Genomic DNA, 20,890 nt, shown 5'->3' with positions numbered 1-20,890 from the left:
TGTGTATGAGGACTAGAAGCATGACACCCATCTATGACCTCAATTGCAATGTTATCTCATATTCCAGATCAACCCAAAAATATAAATCTTATGATGATATGAATATGTCTATAGTAATCATAAACACTGATAGAGTAGACAAGCACATCAATTATGAACCAAACACAGAGCATACACATAAAAAGACGAAGCATACACATGGTTATATGCAAACATGGAGCATACTTATGCCAATTATTACTAGATCCTTCTTATTAAGTAGAATGTATCCATTCCCTTCTTGACAATGAAACCTTGAGGTTTTATGAAGAGGTTTCAGCTGCCATATTTATGAGTGTGTTGTGATTGGTTCCTCCATAAAGCTCCATCTATTCATTGTCCCTTGTTCTTTTGATTGTATGCTTTTAAGATTTCCTTCGTCATACCTTGCTTTTGTGCTGAAATTCTCTTTGATCTCTTCGTTGGTGGATGCTTCTATCTTATGAGCTCAACCTATCTTTTCACATTTATCCCCTGGTTCCCATTTCTCCTTACATTTGTAGCATAAATTTTTCTTTTCAGGTTCACCTTTATGGCAAATGTGCTTGTGTTCCCAAGGTTCCTTGCATTTGTATCATGAATTTTTTTTCTTAGGTTCATCTCTTAAAGAGAAGACTTAGTGTAATCTATCTTCCTTGTAGAAAGTTTTTGTGTGCTCTTTTAAGGGTTTGTTACTTGTACATGATGTTTCTAGTCTCGAGGCCTTTTCAATGGCATCCTCTAGAGATGTTGGGTTAAGGGCACTTACCAATCCTCAGAGTGAATCTTTCAATCCTTCAACAAATAGATAGGTTATCCTATCTTCATCAACTCCTCAAACTCTGACTGAAATTCTTTCGAATTCAGCTATGTAATCCTCCACTGTCCCTTGCTGTTTTAACTGAGTCAGTTCTTTAATCTTTTTGGGGATGTTTCCAGTCAAATCTTTTGATCAGTTTTTGTGAGAATTCATCATAAGAAGTTACATTTTGGTGCCCTGGGGTGTAGATTCCATGGTGCCACCATTCGTGGGCCAATCCTTCTAAATGTAGGACAGCAAATTGAACAGCATCTTCTTCAGTCATTGGGCTAAGAGTAAAATAGGTGTTCAACTTTTTGTAACCATGCATGGGCTGTTATTTTATTAGATCCATCTAAGTTTGGAAGAGTTACATTATTTACCATATGTCTCAAGTCTTTACTTGGATGTCCCTTTTCTTTTCTAGGTGCCTCATGTTTCTTTGCTTCACAGAATTCCCTAATGATATGGTTCTTCTCACCTCAGGATCTAAATTTGTGTATGCTGCAGCAATTTCCTCGGTCCTGTTAGTAGGAGGATTAATTTCTTCTTCCTCCCTTCGTATATCATTCCTCAATAGGAAAGAGGGTTTTGGTATCTTAGATGTAGAGGACCCATTATTGTTTTCTGAATGGTTTGAACTAATGTCTCTCCCATTTGAGAGATTGGTCTTAAGATTATTAATTGAATTACTCATGTATTATAGGGCCTGCAGAAGCACTTCGCTTTGGTTATCAACTCCATGAATGTTCTCAACTCATCTCCCGTTGGCTCATCCATGTTATTGTTTTGATTGGGGTTAGAGTTTGCTGCTAGGATTTTTCCTTCCCTTTCTAAGGCTCTTTGTGCCCTTTGATTATGTTGCATTAACTTATCTTTTCACAGAATGGCAGGATATAGCTCTAATACAAATTGTAATGTCCCCTGCTAGGGTCTGCCATTTTCCAAAGGTTGGCATACATTACTATGTGTTATATGTTTTAATTCATATTACCAAACTGATAATAGCAAATAATTGTAATGCTGGAAATGATTGCTGTATCGAGGCTATAATTGTAATAATTGTAATGCAAATAATTGTTGTAATAGCTATAATTATTATTCTAATATATATCAGATATATGCTGTATCATGGCTATATATCTCTATTTCATTTATGTTATCGTACATCTGCATTTATATAATATGTATTTATCCATTGATATCATGTCAGACCTGTATTAATATATGTACATAAATGCAATACAAATTACTGTATACATTATCAATAAGACTGCAATCATATATCAGATTTATACACATTAATAATGCATAAAGATTATTATATCCATGACTCCATCTTAATTCATTTGCTAATGCCTATGAGAGGATAGGTCGGTGTATGTAGGGAGGGGCGAGTAAATCCTCACATGTGATGGTGAGCCCAAGATGGGGTAGGGACAGAGTCCTGAAACCTTGAGGGAGCCTCCTTGTAGATTGGTGTCAGCGCCCTATGACAGTAAATCCCCATCCCTCATTAGGGTTAGGAAAGAAGTTAAGATGGGTCTAACTGTAATACATATTGAATGTATTACAAATAATAATTCATTCATTAGTTTAGTAATATGAATTAAAACATAATAATGCATAGTAATGTATGTCAACCTTTGGGAAAATGGCAGACCCTAGCAGGGGACATTACATTCAAAACTGATTGCTTGATGCATTTGCTAGATTATTTCTGATTGCCTTCGCTGATTAATATTTCTTGATGGATTGACAAGTCAATATTTGAAAAATGCTTAAATGTTTCTTTAAATGATTGATGTTTGAATTGATTTTCTGAACTGATTGAGTTTCTTAGATGTTTGAATGTTTTGATACATGAATAGTTTATGTCTGAATGGTTGATTGATTTGCTTGATTGCTGAATTGTTTGTTTTCTTGATCCCAAGATGAAATGATGATTCTTTGCTTGATCTTTGCTTATTGATTGTTTGCTTGATTTCTCAAGGGATTGATGATTGCTTGAATGATGCTTCTTCGATTGATCACCCCTTTATACTTTATTGGTGAAAAATTCACCACCTTTCACAAGAATTGAGTCACCACCCTTCATTGCTACCTTTGAGAATAATAATTTATTTCCAAATTAATTCCTTCATTCCCAATTTATGATTTGTTTATTCCTTGCTTGATGATTTCTTCCCAATGAAACAATCTCCCTTTTATATCTTATTATTGAAGGAGTGACAACCTTTCATAATTTATGCCCTTTGAAAGAGTAACAACTATTCATCCTTAACTGTTGTCCTGAACCTTAATTTAATTTTAATTAAATGTCTTTCATTTCGGATACCACTGCCCTTGATAAATTCTTTAATTTATTTTTTTCAACTTTCTCTTTGGATCACTAGCATCGTTTTTTGGTGCCATCTTTATTTAGATCGCCCAAGTTATATTTTTTAAGGGACTGCAACCATGGATTATTACAGGCTGTGATCTGATTTTTGGTGGGACATGACAGATTATTGACCAACCCATGGGAAGGCTGTCAAGAACCAGATGTATAGACCACTGTTAATCGCTTAACATTGCTATTAAGTTACTATTTATATGTATTTAGCAGTAGCTGAGCCAGTATTCTAAAACAGAGGTATCTAATGAACTCTTGTTAAAAGCATCTCTGCATTTAAGCAGAGGTCCTTGATATTACTTGAGAAGGGCTGTTAAAAATAAGTAGATACATATCTTGAGACAGGCGGCAAAGATTGGATATCGACTTCAACAGTTCTATCTTCCTTTTTAATCATAAAACTGTCGATTGTGATATGATTCTCTTATGCTTTCTCATTAAACAAATGCATTAGCTATGGCTTTTAGTATGGTCAGCACACTACAGAATATAGATAACAACCAACTGGCATTACTCCTGTTCTACTCTACTCATACAGAATTAATGAACAAAGCAATATGCAATTCCATAACTAGAGTTGCCCTGTCATTATCCACTGTTGACATCTGGATAACTTAGATTGAGTTCTATAACTAGAATGAGTTTAATCCAGGTCTAGAGAACAGTGTCCTAGTAAAGCAAGAACTTGTCATGCTCTGCTCTTCTAGGATAAGGCTGGCAAAAGGAACCAACGGCTGCATAATAACTAGCTGTGAAAGGGGGACAAAAGTTGATCTCTTCAGTGTCCAAAACAGACACACTTGGCCCAGTGTATACCATTGGATGGAGATCAACTGTAACAACCGCCCCTCCAATACTAACTAATTATTTAATTTATATAATTCTCAACAAGTGCCAACTTAATTGGCCAACATCTTTGCCCTAACTTAGAAGAGTTGACTTCATAATTTCTTCAATCATTGTGACGACAACATGTCATGTCCCCACCAGAACGAAGCTATCAATGCATAAGAAAATTGTCTAATTCTTAAGACTTCACGATTTTCTATGATCTTAGACCAAGAAAGTTAATGCACCATGCAGTAATTATCTCCATAAAGCAGAAATGAAGGCAACAATCCTATTTCAAAGCTAAGCATTCTAAATCTAAGTCGATTCACAAACTTAAGTATCTACAGCAATTCATAAATAATAACAATTACAGTGAATAGATTAAGAAATGTATAGAGCTTTAGGCTCGGGGAAATACAATTTAAAATTACTCACAAGTGTAGAAATAGGTTTGGTAAGATTATAAATGTGTAAAGAGCTGTGAGTGGATATTATTAGGAATTGAAAGCAAAGAATATGAAGAATCTTGGCATCGCCTCAAAGGATCCTTATCATAAGTTAATGAGGACAGCAATTATATCATAGAAGGACTATTCTGCCCACCACAGTTATCAAGGATAAGAAGTAGCACACAGCACACGTGAATAAACAAGAAATCATTCTTTGAAGATCAACGATTAAAAGGTGACAGCAATTCTCTTTAAAGAACATGAAATAAACAACATCATGAAAAGCATTTAACAAACAGTTAGTTTGAGTTATGAAGAGATGTCACCCTCCCACGGGAATGGCAACCTCCAAGAGTCATTTCTTCTCAAGAGAACGTGAAACTATTAAGGGCAGAAGTGGGGGGAGGCATCAAATCAGGAATGAGGGAATCACACAGAAAAAGAACAGCATTGAACATCACCTCACACTGGAGAATCATCGATCTATACAAACACATCTTCAGAAACCAGTATCGATCAGCAATCAGCAAAATACATCAGAAAATATCAGTATCAATCATCATCAATCATCGATCATCCACAACACATATACAGAAATATAAGTATCAGACCAGCAGATTGAAAGGCAAGAGATTAATAAGATAACAGCAGCGACCAAGAAGGAGACAATTTTCAGGACTTCAGATTATTATTATTAAATTTATCATTCTGTAGTATAATTATCACATTTATATCCCTTATATCCCGTGTTAATTCTGATATATATATATATATATATATATGATGTAAGAGATGAGTGACAAGCGGACTCGTAAGTAGGCTGTCCTAGAAGGACTGTAGCGGCCTAGGACGAAAAGGCACTTACAGAGTCAAGGACTCCACAAGATAGCAACTGTCTGTAGGGAGATGAGACACGGTTGGGGAAAGTAAGTTCAAGCCACCAAGCAAGCAAGAGGCCTGTGGTAGACACCCATCTTGGACTTGATGTAGAAATGGCTTTGGGCGGACCCATCATGTCTCTTCCTCCAACCCCTGATGTGTTTGTACTCTATGAATATGATGTGGTATTGCCTAACCCTAATGATTAAATATATATACATGTATATTGCATATGTTGTTCATGTTGTAGGATTCAAATTCAGGATCGCATTATTCAAGAAATATTTATTTGGTAAGATGTAACCCTAGCCCTAATTTGTTGCAATTGTGATTCTAGGGCAAATTAGGAAGGGGACATCACACAACTCTATGTCACCACTTATGCATACACTCGAAGGTGGTAAGCTCTTGATGTCAAGGTCATTCCTAGACCTAGACCTAAGCCTCAAGGGTTCATTTCTAATGACCCTACCTATGTATCCCCTTGTGGTAAAGCAAAGGCTTCATGGTTCATCCACTTATATTAGAGGTCATATCATTCCATAATCTCACAATTCCCATAGTGAGTGACTCAAGCATACATCACCTATACATAAGGTGAGTAGCTCATACACAACAAGTATGCACAATATGACTAGCTTTGGCACAACATTGCATATACACAGTGACTAGCTCTAGCTTACATAATAAATGCATCGTAAGTAACTCTACCTTCCATCACAATTACACAGTAACTAAGCAACATATATGCAATGAGTACATAACACATCCACAATGAGTGACAAATCACCTACCCTTTTAGTGCATCCCAAATAGAAACAAAATGTCAGTGCATTACGCACTACACCTTGGGTCCCACCAGTTTCCTTGGTCTTTTGCACCAGTCGTGATGATCGCAAGCATCCCATACTACTTGCAAACATCACTGGATAAAGAGTAAGTAAAACAAAACACATCACAAAGTAACACTCACAAATTCCTTGAATACACCAATGACTATCCACCCCATCCAAGTGGATTTTGTGGCCCACAATGAGTTGGGTAGATATTCAAACTAGTCTACAGTGCACAAGGTCAACTCCTAATGGCCATTCATCCAAGACATTATGTACCTTTGATAATCTAAGATACCATTTCCCACATTAGGATATGCCAAAACTATACCATGAGGTTGGTCCAATTTGTTACCTGCCTATTCTTCATTAGAAACTCTCTTTTCCTTGCACTCCATTAGATGACTAATCAAACAAGGGCATACATCACCAACATGTTGTTGGCCCCAAGGACCACATGCTCCTAGCAGAATCCATCCAAGCCTCTAGAGTAACGCGTGTATCTCTCACATGCTAGCACTGGCTCCCAAGCCCATATGCTACTAGTGAAATGCATCCCACTATATAAATGATATGGCTAACAATCTACCAACATAGTTGTTGGATTGTTGGGGAGATTGTTGGATTTGGTTGTTGTCATTGTCGCTGCTAGGATATGTTGTTGTCATTGACGTCAACATATTCTTGTGATTTATTCTGGTGAGTTTGGAAATAGTTTCTGATCTAGTTTTGTAGTTTGGTTTTGTTGATCACTGTTTTGCAGAATCCAGTATTTCCTCCGGTATATTCCGGTGTGATCAAATCTTGTGCTGAGACTTTGGGATATTGTTTGGGATAATCTTGTGTATCTTCATTTCAGATGGTTCGTGATTTCGTACTCCACAAGTTATCTTTCTTCGTGACAGTTGCTGATTGGTTGTGTTCTTGAGCTTTGAGACGTTGATCGATGAAGATTTGAAAAGAGGTGTTGGTGCAACTGTTCCAGATGGTTCTAACATGCTTGTTGGTGTTTCCTAGTCGTGTCCTATTTGTTTTGGTGATCCGCATTGATCGTTGTGCGAATTTTTGGTCATTTCTATGAACAGGTGATAATTTTCGTGTTATGCAGTATTTCTGGTGGTGTAGCGTGTTGCGGTTGATCTTGGCATGATTTCCGGTGGATGTGATCGTTTGGGAATTTGAATTAGGTCCATGTTATGTAATGTAAATCATTATATTGGTCCGGTGATCGATCTTTGTATCGTGTAATATAATTTTTATAATTATGAGTTGAGGGTTGAGGGTTTAGCCGACCTTGTTATCAAGGTTGATGATTTGTATTTATAGGTGAGATACTTATGTAATTTAGGTGTCGGTATTGTGTCTACATTATTAGAGAGAAGTGATTGTGCGAACAAGAGACTTATCATTCAGCAAAGTGTGAAGGTGAGATTGGTGTTGCAGAGCAGACAATTGTGCTTAACCGGAACTGTCATCAGGCATTTGTAGATGCTATCATTGCAGTTCATTTCTTCCAGATTGTAGTCCGAATCATATTGTGAGTCAGTGAGACTTCCTTGAGGGTTGTAGCCTTCCGAGCATATATCTTTTGAGCAGTGAGCTCTAGGCAGCGTGCCTGAATGCATGTGCATTCCCCATTGTAATATTTTCACATACTACTGCAGAGTATCATATTATTGTGGGTAGGTTCCCACCGTGGTTTTTCCCTTGACCGAGTTTTTCACGTCAAAAATCTTGGTGTTGTGTGTTGTGTTGTTAATTTGCTTATCTGATTCATTGCTGCAGTTTATTAGTTTAATTTGCTTTGATCCGATGAAGACTGATTCACCCCCCCCCCCTCAGTCTTCCTTCTTGATTGCTGCTAACAATTGGTATCAGAGCTAGATCCTCCGATAGAAGCTTAATCGCTTGAGGAGATCCGGGATGGCAGCTCAAGGTATTCTTTTCAAAAAGGATAGTTTGAGGTGCATTTGAAATGTCTTGGAGAAAATTATTGGAAGATTGCTAAGAATGTCTATGTTGTTCCTCAGAATGGACTATCCACTCCTGATGAGGTTAAGGAAGCAGAATATAATATCATAGCGAAGGAAGCATTGCTTAGTGACCTGACTGATTCTGAAATGACAAATGTTATGGGACTTTAGACCGCACATGAGATCTAGGAGAAGCTTGAGATCCTGTATGAAGGTGATAGCCAAGTGATAGTTGCTAAGTTGCATAGCTTGAAAGGAAATTATGAGACATTGAAGATCAGAGATGATGAGAACATACATTCATACATGGCTAAAGTGAATGAACTTGTCCTTGGTATCAGGAATGTCGGTGGAAAGATTGAGGAAGATGAGATTGTTGCTAAGGTGTTAAGATCTTTGCATCCTGCTTATAAACATAGGGTTGTTGCTATTGATGAGATCCAGAGTGTGACTACAGTGACGAGATGTGTTGGTTGGAAAACTTGCTGCATTTGAGCTACGCAAATTTGGAGAATCACATGGAAAGTCTGAGACTGCATTTAGAGCATAAACATCGGTATCCGATAAGCAGAAGTATGATCCTGATGAGTGCAAGATATCCAGATATGAAAGAGAAAGAAGAGAGATAGCAGAGCAAGAAAAAAAGCTTGATGAGCTTGAAGCACTGATTGCTCGGAGATTGCTCAGAGATTGCCTAAAGGTGTCGGTAAGTATGATGGAAAGTTGCCCTTGAAATGTTTTTCTTGTAATAACATAGGACATTTTGCTTCTAGATGTCCGGAGAGAATGGCTAAGCATGACTGACATGATAAGTTTGATAAGTATGATAGGAATGATAGATATGAGAAGCATGAAAAGTATGATAAGCCTTACAAGTCTAACCGGAAGTTTAGGAACCAAAAGAACTGTTATTATGCTGCAGATGAAAGTGTTACAGATGATGAATCAGAAAGAGATGAAGTTGTGTTTATTGCCATTAAAGAATATAGACCTGTACCTATTGATTCCACTAGCTCTTTTGTTGAGGAAAAAGCTTTGGCTGCTAAAGTAGAAGAAAAGGGTGTATGGGTGATTGACAGTGGTTGTTCACATCATATGACCGGTGACAAAAGCAAATTTGTAAGCATGGAAAGTATGATGGTGGAATAGTTAGATTTGAAGATGACAAAGCCTGTGTAATCCGTGGGAGAGGTTCTATTTCTTTTGATGGTAAGCATAACACTGATGATATCTTGTATGTTGAAGGTTTGAAGCATAATCTTTTGAGTGTTAGACAAATGGTTGATAAGGGTTATGATCTACAATTCAAGGATGGTGAATGCAAGATCTTGAATGCCTCCGGTATAGAGATTGCATCTAGGACTAAGACTGAAGGTAACATTTTTCATTTGAATGCTGGTGAGAAAGAAAAGTTGTTTGATTGCTAAGATAGATGAGAGTTGGTTGTGGCATAGAAGGATGTGTCATGTAAACTTTGATTCATTGATTAAGATCAGTTCTACACAAGTTGCTAGAGATCTACCTAATATTGTTAAACATGTTAATCCGGTATGTAAGGAGTGTCAGTTGGGTAAGCAAACAAGGATTTCTTTCAAGAGCAAACCTTATACATCTGATGGATTGCTAGATCTTGTGCATACTGACCTATGTGGACCTACAAATGTTAGAAGTGTACAGGGTTGTCTTTTTGAAGGAAAAATCAGAAGCATTTGAGAAATTTAAGATATTCAAAGCTAAAGTTGAAACTGAGTCCGGACTGAAGCTGAAGTGTCTGAGATCTGATAGAGGTGGAAAATCATGTTCCGATGAATTCAATTCATTCTGTGAGATTCATGAAATCAAAAGATAGCTATCTACTCCTAGGACTCCACAGCAGAATGGGATTGTTGAAAGGAAGAATCGTACTGTTTTGGATGTTGCAAGAACTATGTTGATTGAAGGAAATGTTCTGAAGGTCTACTGGAGAGAAGTTATTAGCACTGCAATTTATACATTCAATAGAGTTCATATCAAAGGTGATACCGGTAAGACCCCTTATGAGCTTTGGTTTGGTCATATTCCTACTGTGAAATATTTCAAAGTTTTTGGTAGCAAATGTTATATCAAGAGAGATGAGGATATTGGAAAGTTTGGTGCTAGAAGTGATGAAGGTATCTTTTTGGGATATTCCACAAAAAGTAAAGCCTGTCGGTGCTATAACAAGAGACTAAGAAAGATAGTTGAGAGTGCAAATGTGAAGGTGGATGAGAACCGTGGGAAGGAGATCAGAGCTTATGATGATGGTCAACATGTTGTTTTAACTCCTATTCAGCCTAAAGAGCCTAAGCAGAATGATCCGGTAGAAACTGTTAATCCGAATGTTGCTGCTGTTGGTGATGATGTGCAAGAACCTGAGGATCAAAACAATCAGAAGACTCTAAGGTATGTTAGATTGAATCATTCTGAGAATCAGATTATTGGTGACAAGAATAAAGGTGTGATGACTAGAAGAAGGTTAGTTGCAGAAGAAGTATGTCTGATTTCTAAAGTTGAACCTAAAGATGTTGCTGAAGCCTGTAAAGATGAAAACTGGATAAGAGCCATGGAAGAAGAGTTGCATCAAATTGAAAAGAACACTTGGGAACTTGTGCCTAGACCTAAGGATAAAAATGTTATTGGTACTAAGTGGGTTTTCAGGATCAAACTGAATGAAGCCGGTGAACTCGTCAGAAATAAAGCTAGACTGGTCTGCAAAGGGTATTCACAGCGTGAAGGGATTGATTATGAAGAAACTTTTGCCCCGGTTACTAGAATTGAAGCTGTTAGACTGTTACTTGCTTATGTTGCTTATAAAGATTTCAAGGTATATCAGATGGATGTCAAATCTTCATTTTTGAATGGTGATCTAGAGGAAGAAATTTACATTGAGCAACCTAATGGATTTTCACTGTTGGATGATAGAGACATGGTATGTAAGTTGAAGAAAGCACTTTATGGACTGAAACAAGCTCCTAGAGCCGGGTATGCTAGATTAGACAAATATTTGTTGAAATTGGAATTTACTAAAGGTGTTTCTGATAGTAATTTGTACTTTAAAATTGAAAATGATAACATTTTAATTGTTGAAGTTTTTGTTGATAACATTATCTTTGGTGGTGATGATGATATGAGTATGAAGTTTGTCGGTGATATGCAAAAAGAATTTGAGATGTCTATGATTGGTGAGATGAAGTTTTTCTTAGGTTTGCAAATTGCACAGACAGGAAAAGGTATCTTTATATCTCAAACTAAGTATGTGAAGGAACTGTTGAAGAAGTTTGGACTAGATGATTCCAAACCGGTTAGAACTCCTATAGTGACTGGTTGTAAATTGTCTAAAAAATGATGGATCCCTGAAAGCTAATCAGAGTTTGTACAAATCTATGGTTGGTGGACTGCTATATCTTACTCAGACTAGGCCTGACATTATGCATGTTGTGTGTATGGCTGCTAGATATCAAGCTAATCCGAAGGAGAGTCATGTCACTGTTGCTAAGAGGATATTCAGATATCTAAAGGGAACTGTGGATTATGGTTTATGGTATCCGAAGAATGATGATTTCATGTTGTGTGCCTACACTGATGCAGATTGGGCTGGTGATGTTGATGACCGGAAGAGTACTACCAGTGGAGCATTCTTTTTAGGTAAGAAGTTGGTTTCGTGGGCTAGCAAGAAACAAGATTCAGTATCTTTACCTACTATTGAAGCTGAGTACATTGTTGCTGCTAGTAATTGCACTCAGATAGTTTAGATAAAGCAAATGTTGAAAGATACCAATTATTCATGATGAGCCTATTGTTATATACTGTGATAATTCCAATGCTATAAACATGTCAAAGAATCCGGTGCAACATTTGAAGTCTACGCATATATCGATCAAATATAACTACTTGAGAGAGCAAGTCAATGAAGGGAAGGTGAAGCTGGAGTATGTATCTACAAAGGAACAAATTGCTGATATTTTCATTAAACCTTTGCCTACAGATACATTTGTCTATTTGAGAGACAAGTTAGGGGTATCCACCCCTCCTGATGAGAATTAGATGCATTGGGTCGCATCGATCCAGTGGAATTCAGAGCCTTATTCTTTTATTCGGATTGATGAGTTGGTGGTGCTCCTCTGCTGGAGTAGTCTATTGATTTCGTTGTGTATCCCAAGGGGAGAGAGATTCATGATTCTCTATTGGGAGAGAGTTTGATTTTATGTTTTGGAGATCTTTGACATTGTTGTCAAAGGCGGAAAGAGATCACGTGAAAAACTGCTTTATCTATTTTGATCTTAGGGGGAGTTTGTTGGTGATATCTTCTTTCTTTGCATTGACTGTGACTGTTTTTCACATTCATATGTTGCCATCAATGCCAAAGGGGGAGATTGTTGGATTTGGTTGTTGTCATTGTTGCTACTAGGATATGTTGTTGTCATTGATGTCAACATATTTCTGTGACTTATTCCGCTGAGTTTGGAAAAAGTTTTTGATCCGGTTTTGTAGTTTGGTTTTGTTGATCGTTGTTTTACAGAGTCCGGTATTTCCTCTGGTATATTCCAGTGCGATCAGATCTTGTGCTGAGACTTTGGGATATTGTTTGGGATGATCTTGTGTATCTTCATTTTAGATGGTTCGTGATTTGGTGCTCCGCAAGTTATCTTTCTTCATGACAATTGTTGATTGGTCGTGTTCTTGAGCTTTGAGACGTTGATCGATGAAGATTTGGTGCAACTGTTCAGGATGGTTCTAACGTGCTTGTTGGTGTTTCCTAGTCGTGTCCTATTTGTTTTGGTAATCCACATTGATCGTTGCACGGGTTTTTGGTGATTTCTGTGAACCGGTGATGATTTTCGTGTTATGCGGTATTTCTGGTGGTGTAGCGTGTTGCAGTTGATCTTGGCATGATTTCCAATGGATGTGATTGTTGAGGAATTTGAATTAGGTCCATGTTATGTAATGTAAAATCATTATATTGGTCCAATGATCGATCTTTGTATCGTGTAATATAATTTTTATAATGAGTTGAGGGTTTGGCCGACCTTGTTATCAAGGTTGATGATTTGTATTTATAGGTGAGATACTTATGTAATTTAGGTGTCGGTATTGTGTTTGCATTATTAGAGAGAGAATTGATTGTGCAAACAAGAGACTTATCATTCAGTGAAGTGTTGAGGTGAGATTGGTGTTGTAGAGCAGACAATTGTGCTTAACCGGAACTATCATCAGGCATTTGTAGATGCTATCATTGTAGTTCATTTCTTCCAGATTGTAGTCCGAATCATATCGTAAGTCAATGAGACTTCCCTAAGGGTTGTAGCCTTCCAGGCATATATCTTTTGAGCAGTGAGCTCTAGGCAATGTACCTGAATGCATGTGCATTCCCCATTGTAATATTTTCACACACTACTACAAAGTGTCATCTTATTGTGGGTAGGTTCCCACCATGGCTTTTCCCTTAACCGGATTTTCCACGTCAAAAATCTTGGTGTTGTGTGTTGTGTTGTTAATTTGCTTATCTGATTCATTGCAGCAGTTTATCAGTTTATGTTTTGAAGTTTAATTTGCTTTGATCCGGTGAAGACTGATTCACCCCCCCCCCTCTTAGTCTTCCTTCTTGATTGCTGCTAACAATTATCCTCCTTGACTGTTGTCAATCTCAAGTGTCGATAAGCTTATCCTTGAGTAGCCATAGGATTTATCCATGGGTGATCACCTCAGATGGACAGGATTAGTCTACGTATTAAAGGTATGCAGCCTCTACCTATGCTCTCGTAGGGTCCTGACTCTATTTGTTGCCATAAAAGTCAACACCTATACCCAGCTTAGCACTATAAATGGAAAATTGATTCCAAATTAAGAATAAATAGATCACAAACGACTAATTTAGGAGCCTTTACATAGAGTCATATAAGTCTAAAGTTAATTTTCACAACACACAAGAATCATCAAGACCCAACAACAGCCTCTACTCAACAAGTACCCACTACCAAGTAGTCAAATTTATTCCCTTCATTCAGCTTATTATTTAGAAGCAAATTATGTATTAAATACAAGTTATTAAGTCTTCTTACCTCGTTCATAACCATCTATTACCCATTTTGGCCTTATTTGAAGCCTACTAAAGAGAGAATGTCAAAATAATTAAGAACAACCTCAAAACTTGAGAATTATCCCCCCTAGACCCTCCCCCTGCGAACTTGAGGTCATAGAGGAATCCCTCACCCAAAGACTGCCTACCTACCAGCTTCCAAATGGATCAAAGTCACATGTAGTTCTCCTGACAAGATCTCTCAAAGGACCTACACACAAGTTCCCATATTCAAAGTTTCATTAAAGAATCCCTTCAATTATTAATGCTTGATATTAGGTAGGAAAACATTTAACTAAGCTCACAACATAGTAACATATACTGAGGATCTTCTAAAAAGGTCATCCATATCTCAACTTGACCTCCCAATGATATTGATCCTAATTTGATGTCATGTCCCCGCCATGATAGAGATATCAATAGGAAAAATTGTCTCGCCTCAAGACTTCAGGATTTTTCCAGAGGGGCAATCAAAGATCAAAACTAATGAACAGCGGCTGGATTAATATTAGGCAGCAATGTAATTGTCTATGATTAACAGCGATCGTTACCAATGTCTATAGCAGCGATAACTATTAAAATACATAATAGCAATTATTATTATTATTATCTTAGCATAACCAAAGAACTAACAATTACTTAAGATTAATATTAAAATGAGGCAGCGATTATGAGAGGATATGATTCACGAAAGGTTGCGTCCATTTATGCAAAGGCGGTTGTTTCCAAAGGACACCTTACTTCATAAAATATTAAGATGTATATATGGAAGGAGCCGCAATTGGGGAAAGGACAGCAAGTCAGGCACATCAAAGGAGATCAGCACTTCAGCACTACAGCAATCAGAATCAGATCAATACTTATCCGATAATCAATCAAATGAAAAGTTGGAGGAAGTAAGTTAGGGAGATGCGATTTACCAGCTCCCTTGAACTAAGTAGACCACCCCAAGGGATGGAACTGATCATAGTTGGATGTTCTTGCGACTTGTGGGCCAAGAGGCGAATAGATTACCCTGAGGGATGGAACTGGTCATACTTTGACATTCCTGCCGCTTGGCGAATAGGTTACCCAAGGGATGGAACTGGTCATAGTTGGACATTACTGCCGCTTGTAGGATAAGAGGTGAGTTGCCATGACTGGATGTTGCGTGCTCTCGAGCTTAGTTAGTATGAGCAATTTACTAGTGCCCTTTCCCAGTTTCCTACCAAACTAAGCTATGATTGGTTATAAGATAGTTAGCTAGTCATAATGCTTATCATGATCTGCTTATTCACTAACTTATGTATTTGTTCTATTACTTAAATTATTAATGATTAATTGAGTTCACTTTAGTACGTTATTGTTGGAATTGCAGTTTTTGGACAAAAACAAGTCAATCCCAAATTGGGGACATTACACGATGTGAGCATCCCAAAACCCTTACAATGACATATCAAAGATATTTTACAATATTTGGTACCCTAATGATAATACCACATTGTTTATAACATATGGTCCTATTTAAGTTTAGAATGTGATAGCATGTATACAACACGATTTGGTAATCTTAGATATCACAGTTGTATTGGTTCCTGATATCTAGAACCACTATGTTATACTATTGACAAAAACCCTTAAGCATTCATGTATGAGGAGAACCCGGTAGAATAAATATCTCAATTAGGATACATTTGCTAATGGTAAGAGTGGTAATACTCGAGTTATTCACAATGAGACAATTACGTTAAGCCCCAATATGACTCCAATGCTATTCTACTAATATAATTAAGCATCATGAAACTATTAATTTATGACATCAATCTCCATTACAACATGTCATGCCTCCATAAGACCATGCACAATTATTTAACTTCAAAGGACATAACACAATAGTTATAAACTTTCTTTAAGTATGATTGATACTTGATTCATCCTTATGATAGTGGGAATAGTGTATTTGTTAGACCATCATTATATCGAGATCAGACCCAATAATATTAGTAATATTAAATGATATCTTAATCCTTCCTATTTCATTTACCCTATGGTGCATCTTTATGTTCATGTAGTTATCAAATTCATAGTCTAAATAATATTTGCATTTTCCATACTTAATGCTATATATTACCTTAATTGTTAGATTCACAATTATAAGTTTCTAACTAGGAAGAACATCTATCCCTTAAGCTTATCAGTTAGCACTCTTCAAGTCTAAAAGGACCTTATTGCAAAACAATTTAGCTTGCAATAACACACTAACAAAACTTCCATGAAAAGATGCAATATCAAAATAATTTACATTCCACTTAAACTTCATATGTTCCTCATATGAACAAAATGTACAAGGTCCAATTTCCCAAGGGTATTTCCAATGATATTATAATAGACAGGATAAAAGTATAGCTTGAATATATTCCAAATTCTATCCTAATTGCAGCACTCATCTGACATTTCTATTTTGTCAAAAGTAGGTACATCACACTATTGCTAGCATACGATTTTATTTAGTTTAGGAACAATTGTGTGCTTATAAATCAATGTCATAATTTCTACCTTGATGTCGATAGAAACAACTCCAAGTTCCATAATAAAGGGGATTAGATCAATTTTGACTTCTAGAGCCTAAACAATTTGAATGTTGCCACATTATGACAACAAACTTACCTATATCTACACATGGGGTAATAATATTTACTCATGTTCTTATCACGACAAGGATACTAGATGTGTCTCACACACAAGCATTAGCTTAGTATCTAGATTGATAAGATATATTAATATATTATGGGCCTTAAGCCTTTATCATAAATCATGTCAAGGTTCATACATGAGGCCAAGTGAATCGGGTGAGACTTTTATAATTCCATAAACAACATGTAACATTAAATGATTATATAGATTGATATAAAATCCTCCCTTATGATTCTACCAAAGTTATAATATCCATTAGATACATGAATCTTATATTACTTCTAAATTTAATTCTACCAATTAATATATTATCCATTAAATATATTAGATTCATTAACTTATATTAACTATTATAATTTATGTTTAACTTGATTCTACCCAAAATTGTAATAACCATTAAATATATTAAATTAAAAGAAAGAAACCCGAAACTCAACTAAGTCATGATAAAACTTAAGATCATACAAGGTCTATGTTAGAGGAATTCTTTGAAACAAAGGAAAGAGAAGTGACCTGATCTGCCCCCTATTAATAAGGCTAGCAAGTTATTACCTCCTACTATGAAATTTCCTAGGTGCAAAATTTGCCTTTGGTTGGAGATGAGGGAGCCCAAGAAAATGGCAAGTTGAGAATGACATGACCATTGATAAGACGACTATTTGGGTAGGGCAAATAGGAGACGCCATATGGTGTAAAGTCTGCCCGTACTCTACATAGTGGAATATGATTGTTATTAGTGCCTGCATCTGCTCGTGAACCTCTAAAAACATACAAAGTTGGTACATAAGTAGACCACCACGCCCAACCTCCAAGTCAACTTCCTCACACGCCATAACCTAGGGTGCCACTTTCTCATGCCCCTCTTCTTGTCTTTTCTCTACAAATATCTATGGTTTCCTGCCTTCAAGCTGCCCTATAATCACCTCCACCACAAGTGCTCACATTCTGAGGTTTTCATGGTCTTTTCCCAACTCTCGAACTGCCTGAAATTACACCTTTATGGAGGTCATGGGTCAATCTTCCCTTCTTGTGTTGTCCTCTCCTATCTTGCCACACACAATTTGACTCTTTACCATGCATTTTCTGCCTTCTCTCATGCAGTTTCTCCTTCCTTCTCACATTTTTCCCTTCTCTGTGCATTCCCACGCCCTTTCCTACATTCTCCCCCCATGCTTTTACCCCAAAGAACAAGCTTGAGTCCCCAAAATAAAGGGTCACATGGTTTAAAGATTGCCATACTATTTTCAACCATGCACTTGCCATTTGAACAACTCAAGGAACTAGGATACCATAATTGATGGCATGATAAGAAATGCCCATACTTACACTGCAGGTTTGCCTCCGTCCTTCATGTCCTCTCATCTGTTGGGTCCATAACATGTTTGGGAGCTCTCCTCATGGCATCCAAGTAGGAGAATGCAGTCAAAGGTTGTTGATTTTGGCATTAACCCCTGCTAAATACCTTACTGAATGCCCACACTCCTTTCTTTCTTCTACACACCCCACTCTTTCCTGTCCCTTCACATGAATGCAGGAGGGCATAGCAGGGGTTCTATGCCTCTAATAAATGTATTGCCATACCTGACTTTTCTTGTGCCTTTCCTCATAATTCAGTTAATCTCCTTGCTGTCCCTTTCAGCAGGGCTTGACAGCAATGTAACATCAACAACATGGTATTAACCCCAATCACTACATGTCCTGTTGTATATTATTCGAGTTAAAACCAAAACAGAGGTACTAAGTTACTAACACACTAATAAGGTTAATCAAGGAGCTTGCCACCGAATTGACTAACATGATTACTTCAGACAGGTGAACAGCCTTCTCGGTCATTAAAAACTCCATTGAGTATGTCATGAGCGTAGTAGTGTTGGAGTGGATGCAGCTGATAATTTGGCAATAAACAATATACTTCTCTCACTACTTGTTTTACTTAAACAAAATCAATCTTGTTCACTAGATTGTGGACTTTTATGGAGTAGCATGGAATAGATTAATGGTTGAGACACCTAAACTCCTCACCTATGCTTTCAAGAATTCTAATAATAAACCTAGGATTCCTGAGAAAAAATTAGATTACAGATGGTTTAACAAAAATGAATGATATAGAAATTTTTTGTACAAACGATTTACTACAAAACCTTAGTGTATATTTATGTTCCAAGGGAAAGGAATTTACACTCCTATGATGTGTGTGTGTGCGCGCGTGCGCGCCTATGAAATGTTCACTAGGCTGCATATTTGGCCCCTTGATTCCAACATATGACAATTGGAAACAACAATTAGCGGAGCAAAGAGTTGCTTTTGTCTGCATCTACAACACTATAATTTTAATTTTGAGCTGGTGATACTTAGCGCTCAAATGCCAGTGGTCCAGCCCAAAGCTTGGCTGCAAAGGAACACCCCAGCAGAGAATTGCCAGACATCGCACAATAGCACCCACTTACTAGAGGAAAACCCCAGCCCCATAAACAGTAAAAGCCCAATAGTCTAACCTTAGCATACCCAACAGGAAGTTTTCCTATCACGTCACAATTCAAGTTTACACGTGTATATGTGTATGGGAGAGATTGGAGCTCAAACTTATATCTGTATACAGAAAAGAGTCTGAAGAAGGTCTGAAAATTAAATAGAAAAGCACAAAAAAAGAAGACCAACCTCTTGATGACATATGAACAGGGCTTGTACAGCTGCTGCCGAGCATCCGAAAGGATATGATTATGACAAAACGAACATAGAGCCATTGGCTTGGACTTGCATCCCTGAAAACAGCACTTCACAATCGCTACACCATTTTCCTTCCTCATACGAATAGACCCAGTTGCTTCACCACTCCTATCAACAAAATCTCTCTCTTCCTCGTCCTCCTCTTCAACTTCCACCTTCAACACACTTCTTCCATTCTTCATATAAAACTCCCTGTATTTAGACTTGAGGTCCTCCATGAGAGCCCAATAATGCCTCCTGTACAATCTAGCCAGCTGCTTCATCCTCCTCGCCCTTCTCTTCACCACTTGCTCAGTAGTCAAGGCATTTGCATTCTGTAAAAGCTCATCTTCACTGGCACCGTCAATGCATATTTCGGGGATTTCCAACTCATTGTCTGAAGCTCCATCCTCTTGTTGCTTTCCGTCTGTGTCACTGTAGCTGCAGCTGGCATCAGGTTGAGGGTTCAAACCCTGGTAGATGTTGGTCGCAAGATTTTCAGAAACTTTTCTTGTGGGTGGCTGTGAATTCTTCTTAGCAAGCTTCTGCTTACTAGTGCTGCCCATTATGTCCGAAAATGAGTTTTCGGGTAATTTTTTGAAATGACATACTAAATTTTTCAGGATTTAAAAGAGAACTGAAATTGTCAGCTGAATAGTATATTCATAAAGGAGTTCGAGGATCTGGCACCCTGAGCATCTTACACGGTTATTCTAATTCCCGGTAGCTAAAATGTAGCTTTCGTGCTACCAAAGATCTGTTTCTTTTTTAGGGGCTGACCCACAGACAATCTCGTTAACTTCTTCTCCAATTCTGTCCACTTATAACCACCTCGTTCGTATTCTTTAGCACGGATAAATGTTTGGGTATCTATGCCCGTTTGTGTTTTTCGAAGGGAACTCCCAATATATGTCTTGGGTGGTTGGAATGGGAATCCGGTTGGTGGTTGGAATGAGAACATGACCTAAGTGACTAGAGTACTAGGGCTTGTATCTAGGTGAGGTGCAATAGGTAACACCGATATTCAAAGCATGTCAACATTTTTTTTATCAGAAAAAAGATATATAGCTCCTATTATATTATTATTAGTTTTATCTTATGTTATATTTAGAGTATTAAAAACATTAAGAACTTACAGGGCTTAATGAATTTTCAAAAGCAATAAAAATATTATTCATAAATACTAATATTTTTTTAGTAAATTGTAATTATTTCATTAAAAAAATTAAACAAAACAAAT

General features: G+C 37.2%; 1 protein-coding gene across 3 annotated transcripts in view; it reads right to left on the bottom strand.

The window, feature by feature from the left end:
* LOC131031242 (uncharacterized) overlaps window positions 1-20,579 on the bottom strand; it is an 81,926-nt gene extending 61,347 nt beyond the window's left edge. The window contains exon 1 of one of the 3 annotated variants that reach the window (XM_059219928.1): window positions 19,603-20,579. In XM_059219928.1, coding sequence (XP_059075911.1) covers window positions 19,603-20,216 — 614 coding nt within the window. In that variant the 5' untranslated portion in view covers window positions 20,217-20,579. The remainder of the gene's footprint in view (window positions 1-19,602) is intronic. The other 2 variants (XM_059219926.1, XM_059219927.1) reach the window with 2 other exon arrangements.
* Window positions 20,580-20,890: the final 311 nt, after the last annotated feature.

This window comes from Cryptomeria japonica, chromosome 4, assembly GCF_030272615.1.
Source record: "Cryptomeria japonica chromosome 4, Sugi_1.0, whole genome shotgun sequence".
Lineage (NCBI taxonomy): Eukaryota > Viridiplantae > Streptophyta > Pinopsida > Cupressales > Cupressaceae > Cryptomeria > Cryptomeria japonica.
Note: the sequence above shows the minus strand (reverse complement) of the source record. Positions and strands in the feature narration are given on the sequence as shown.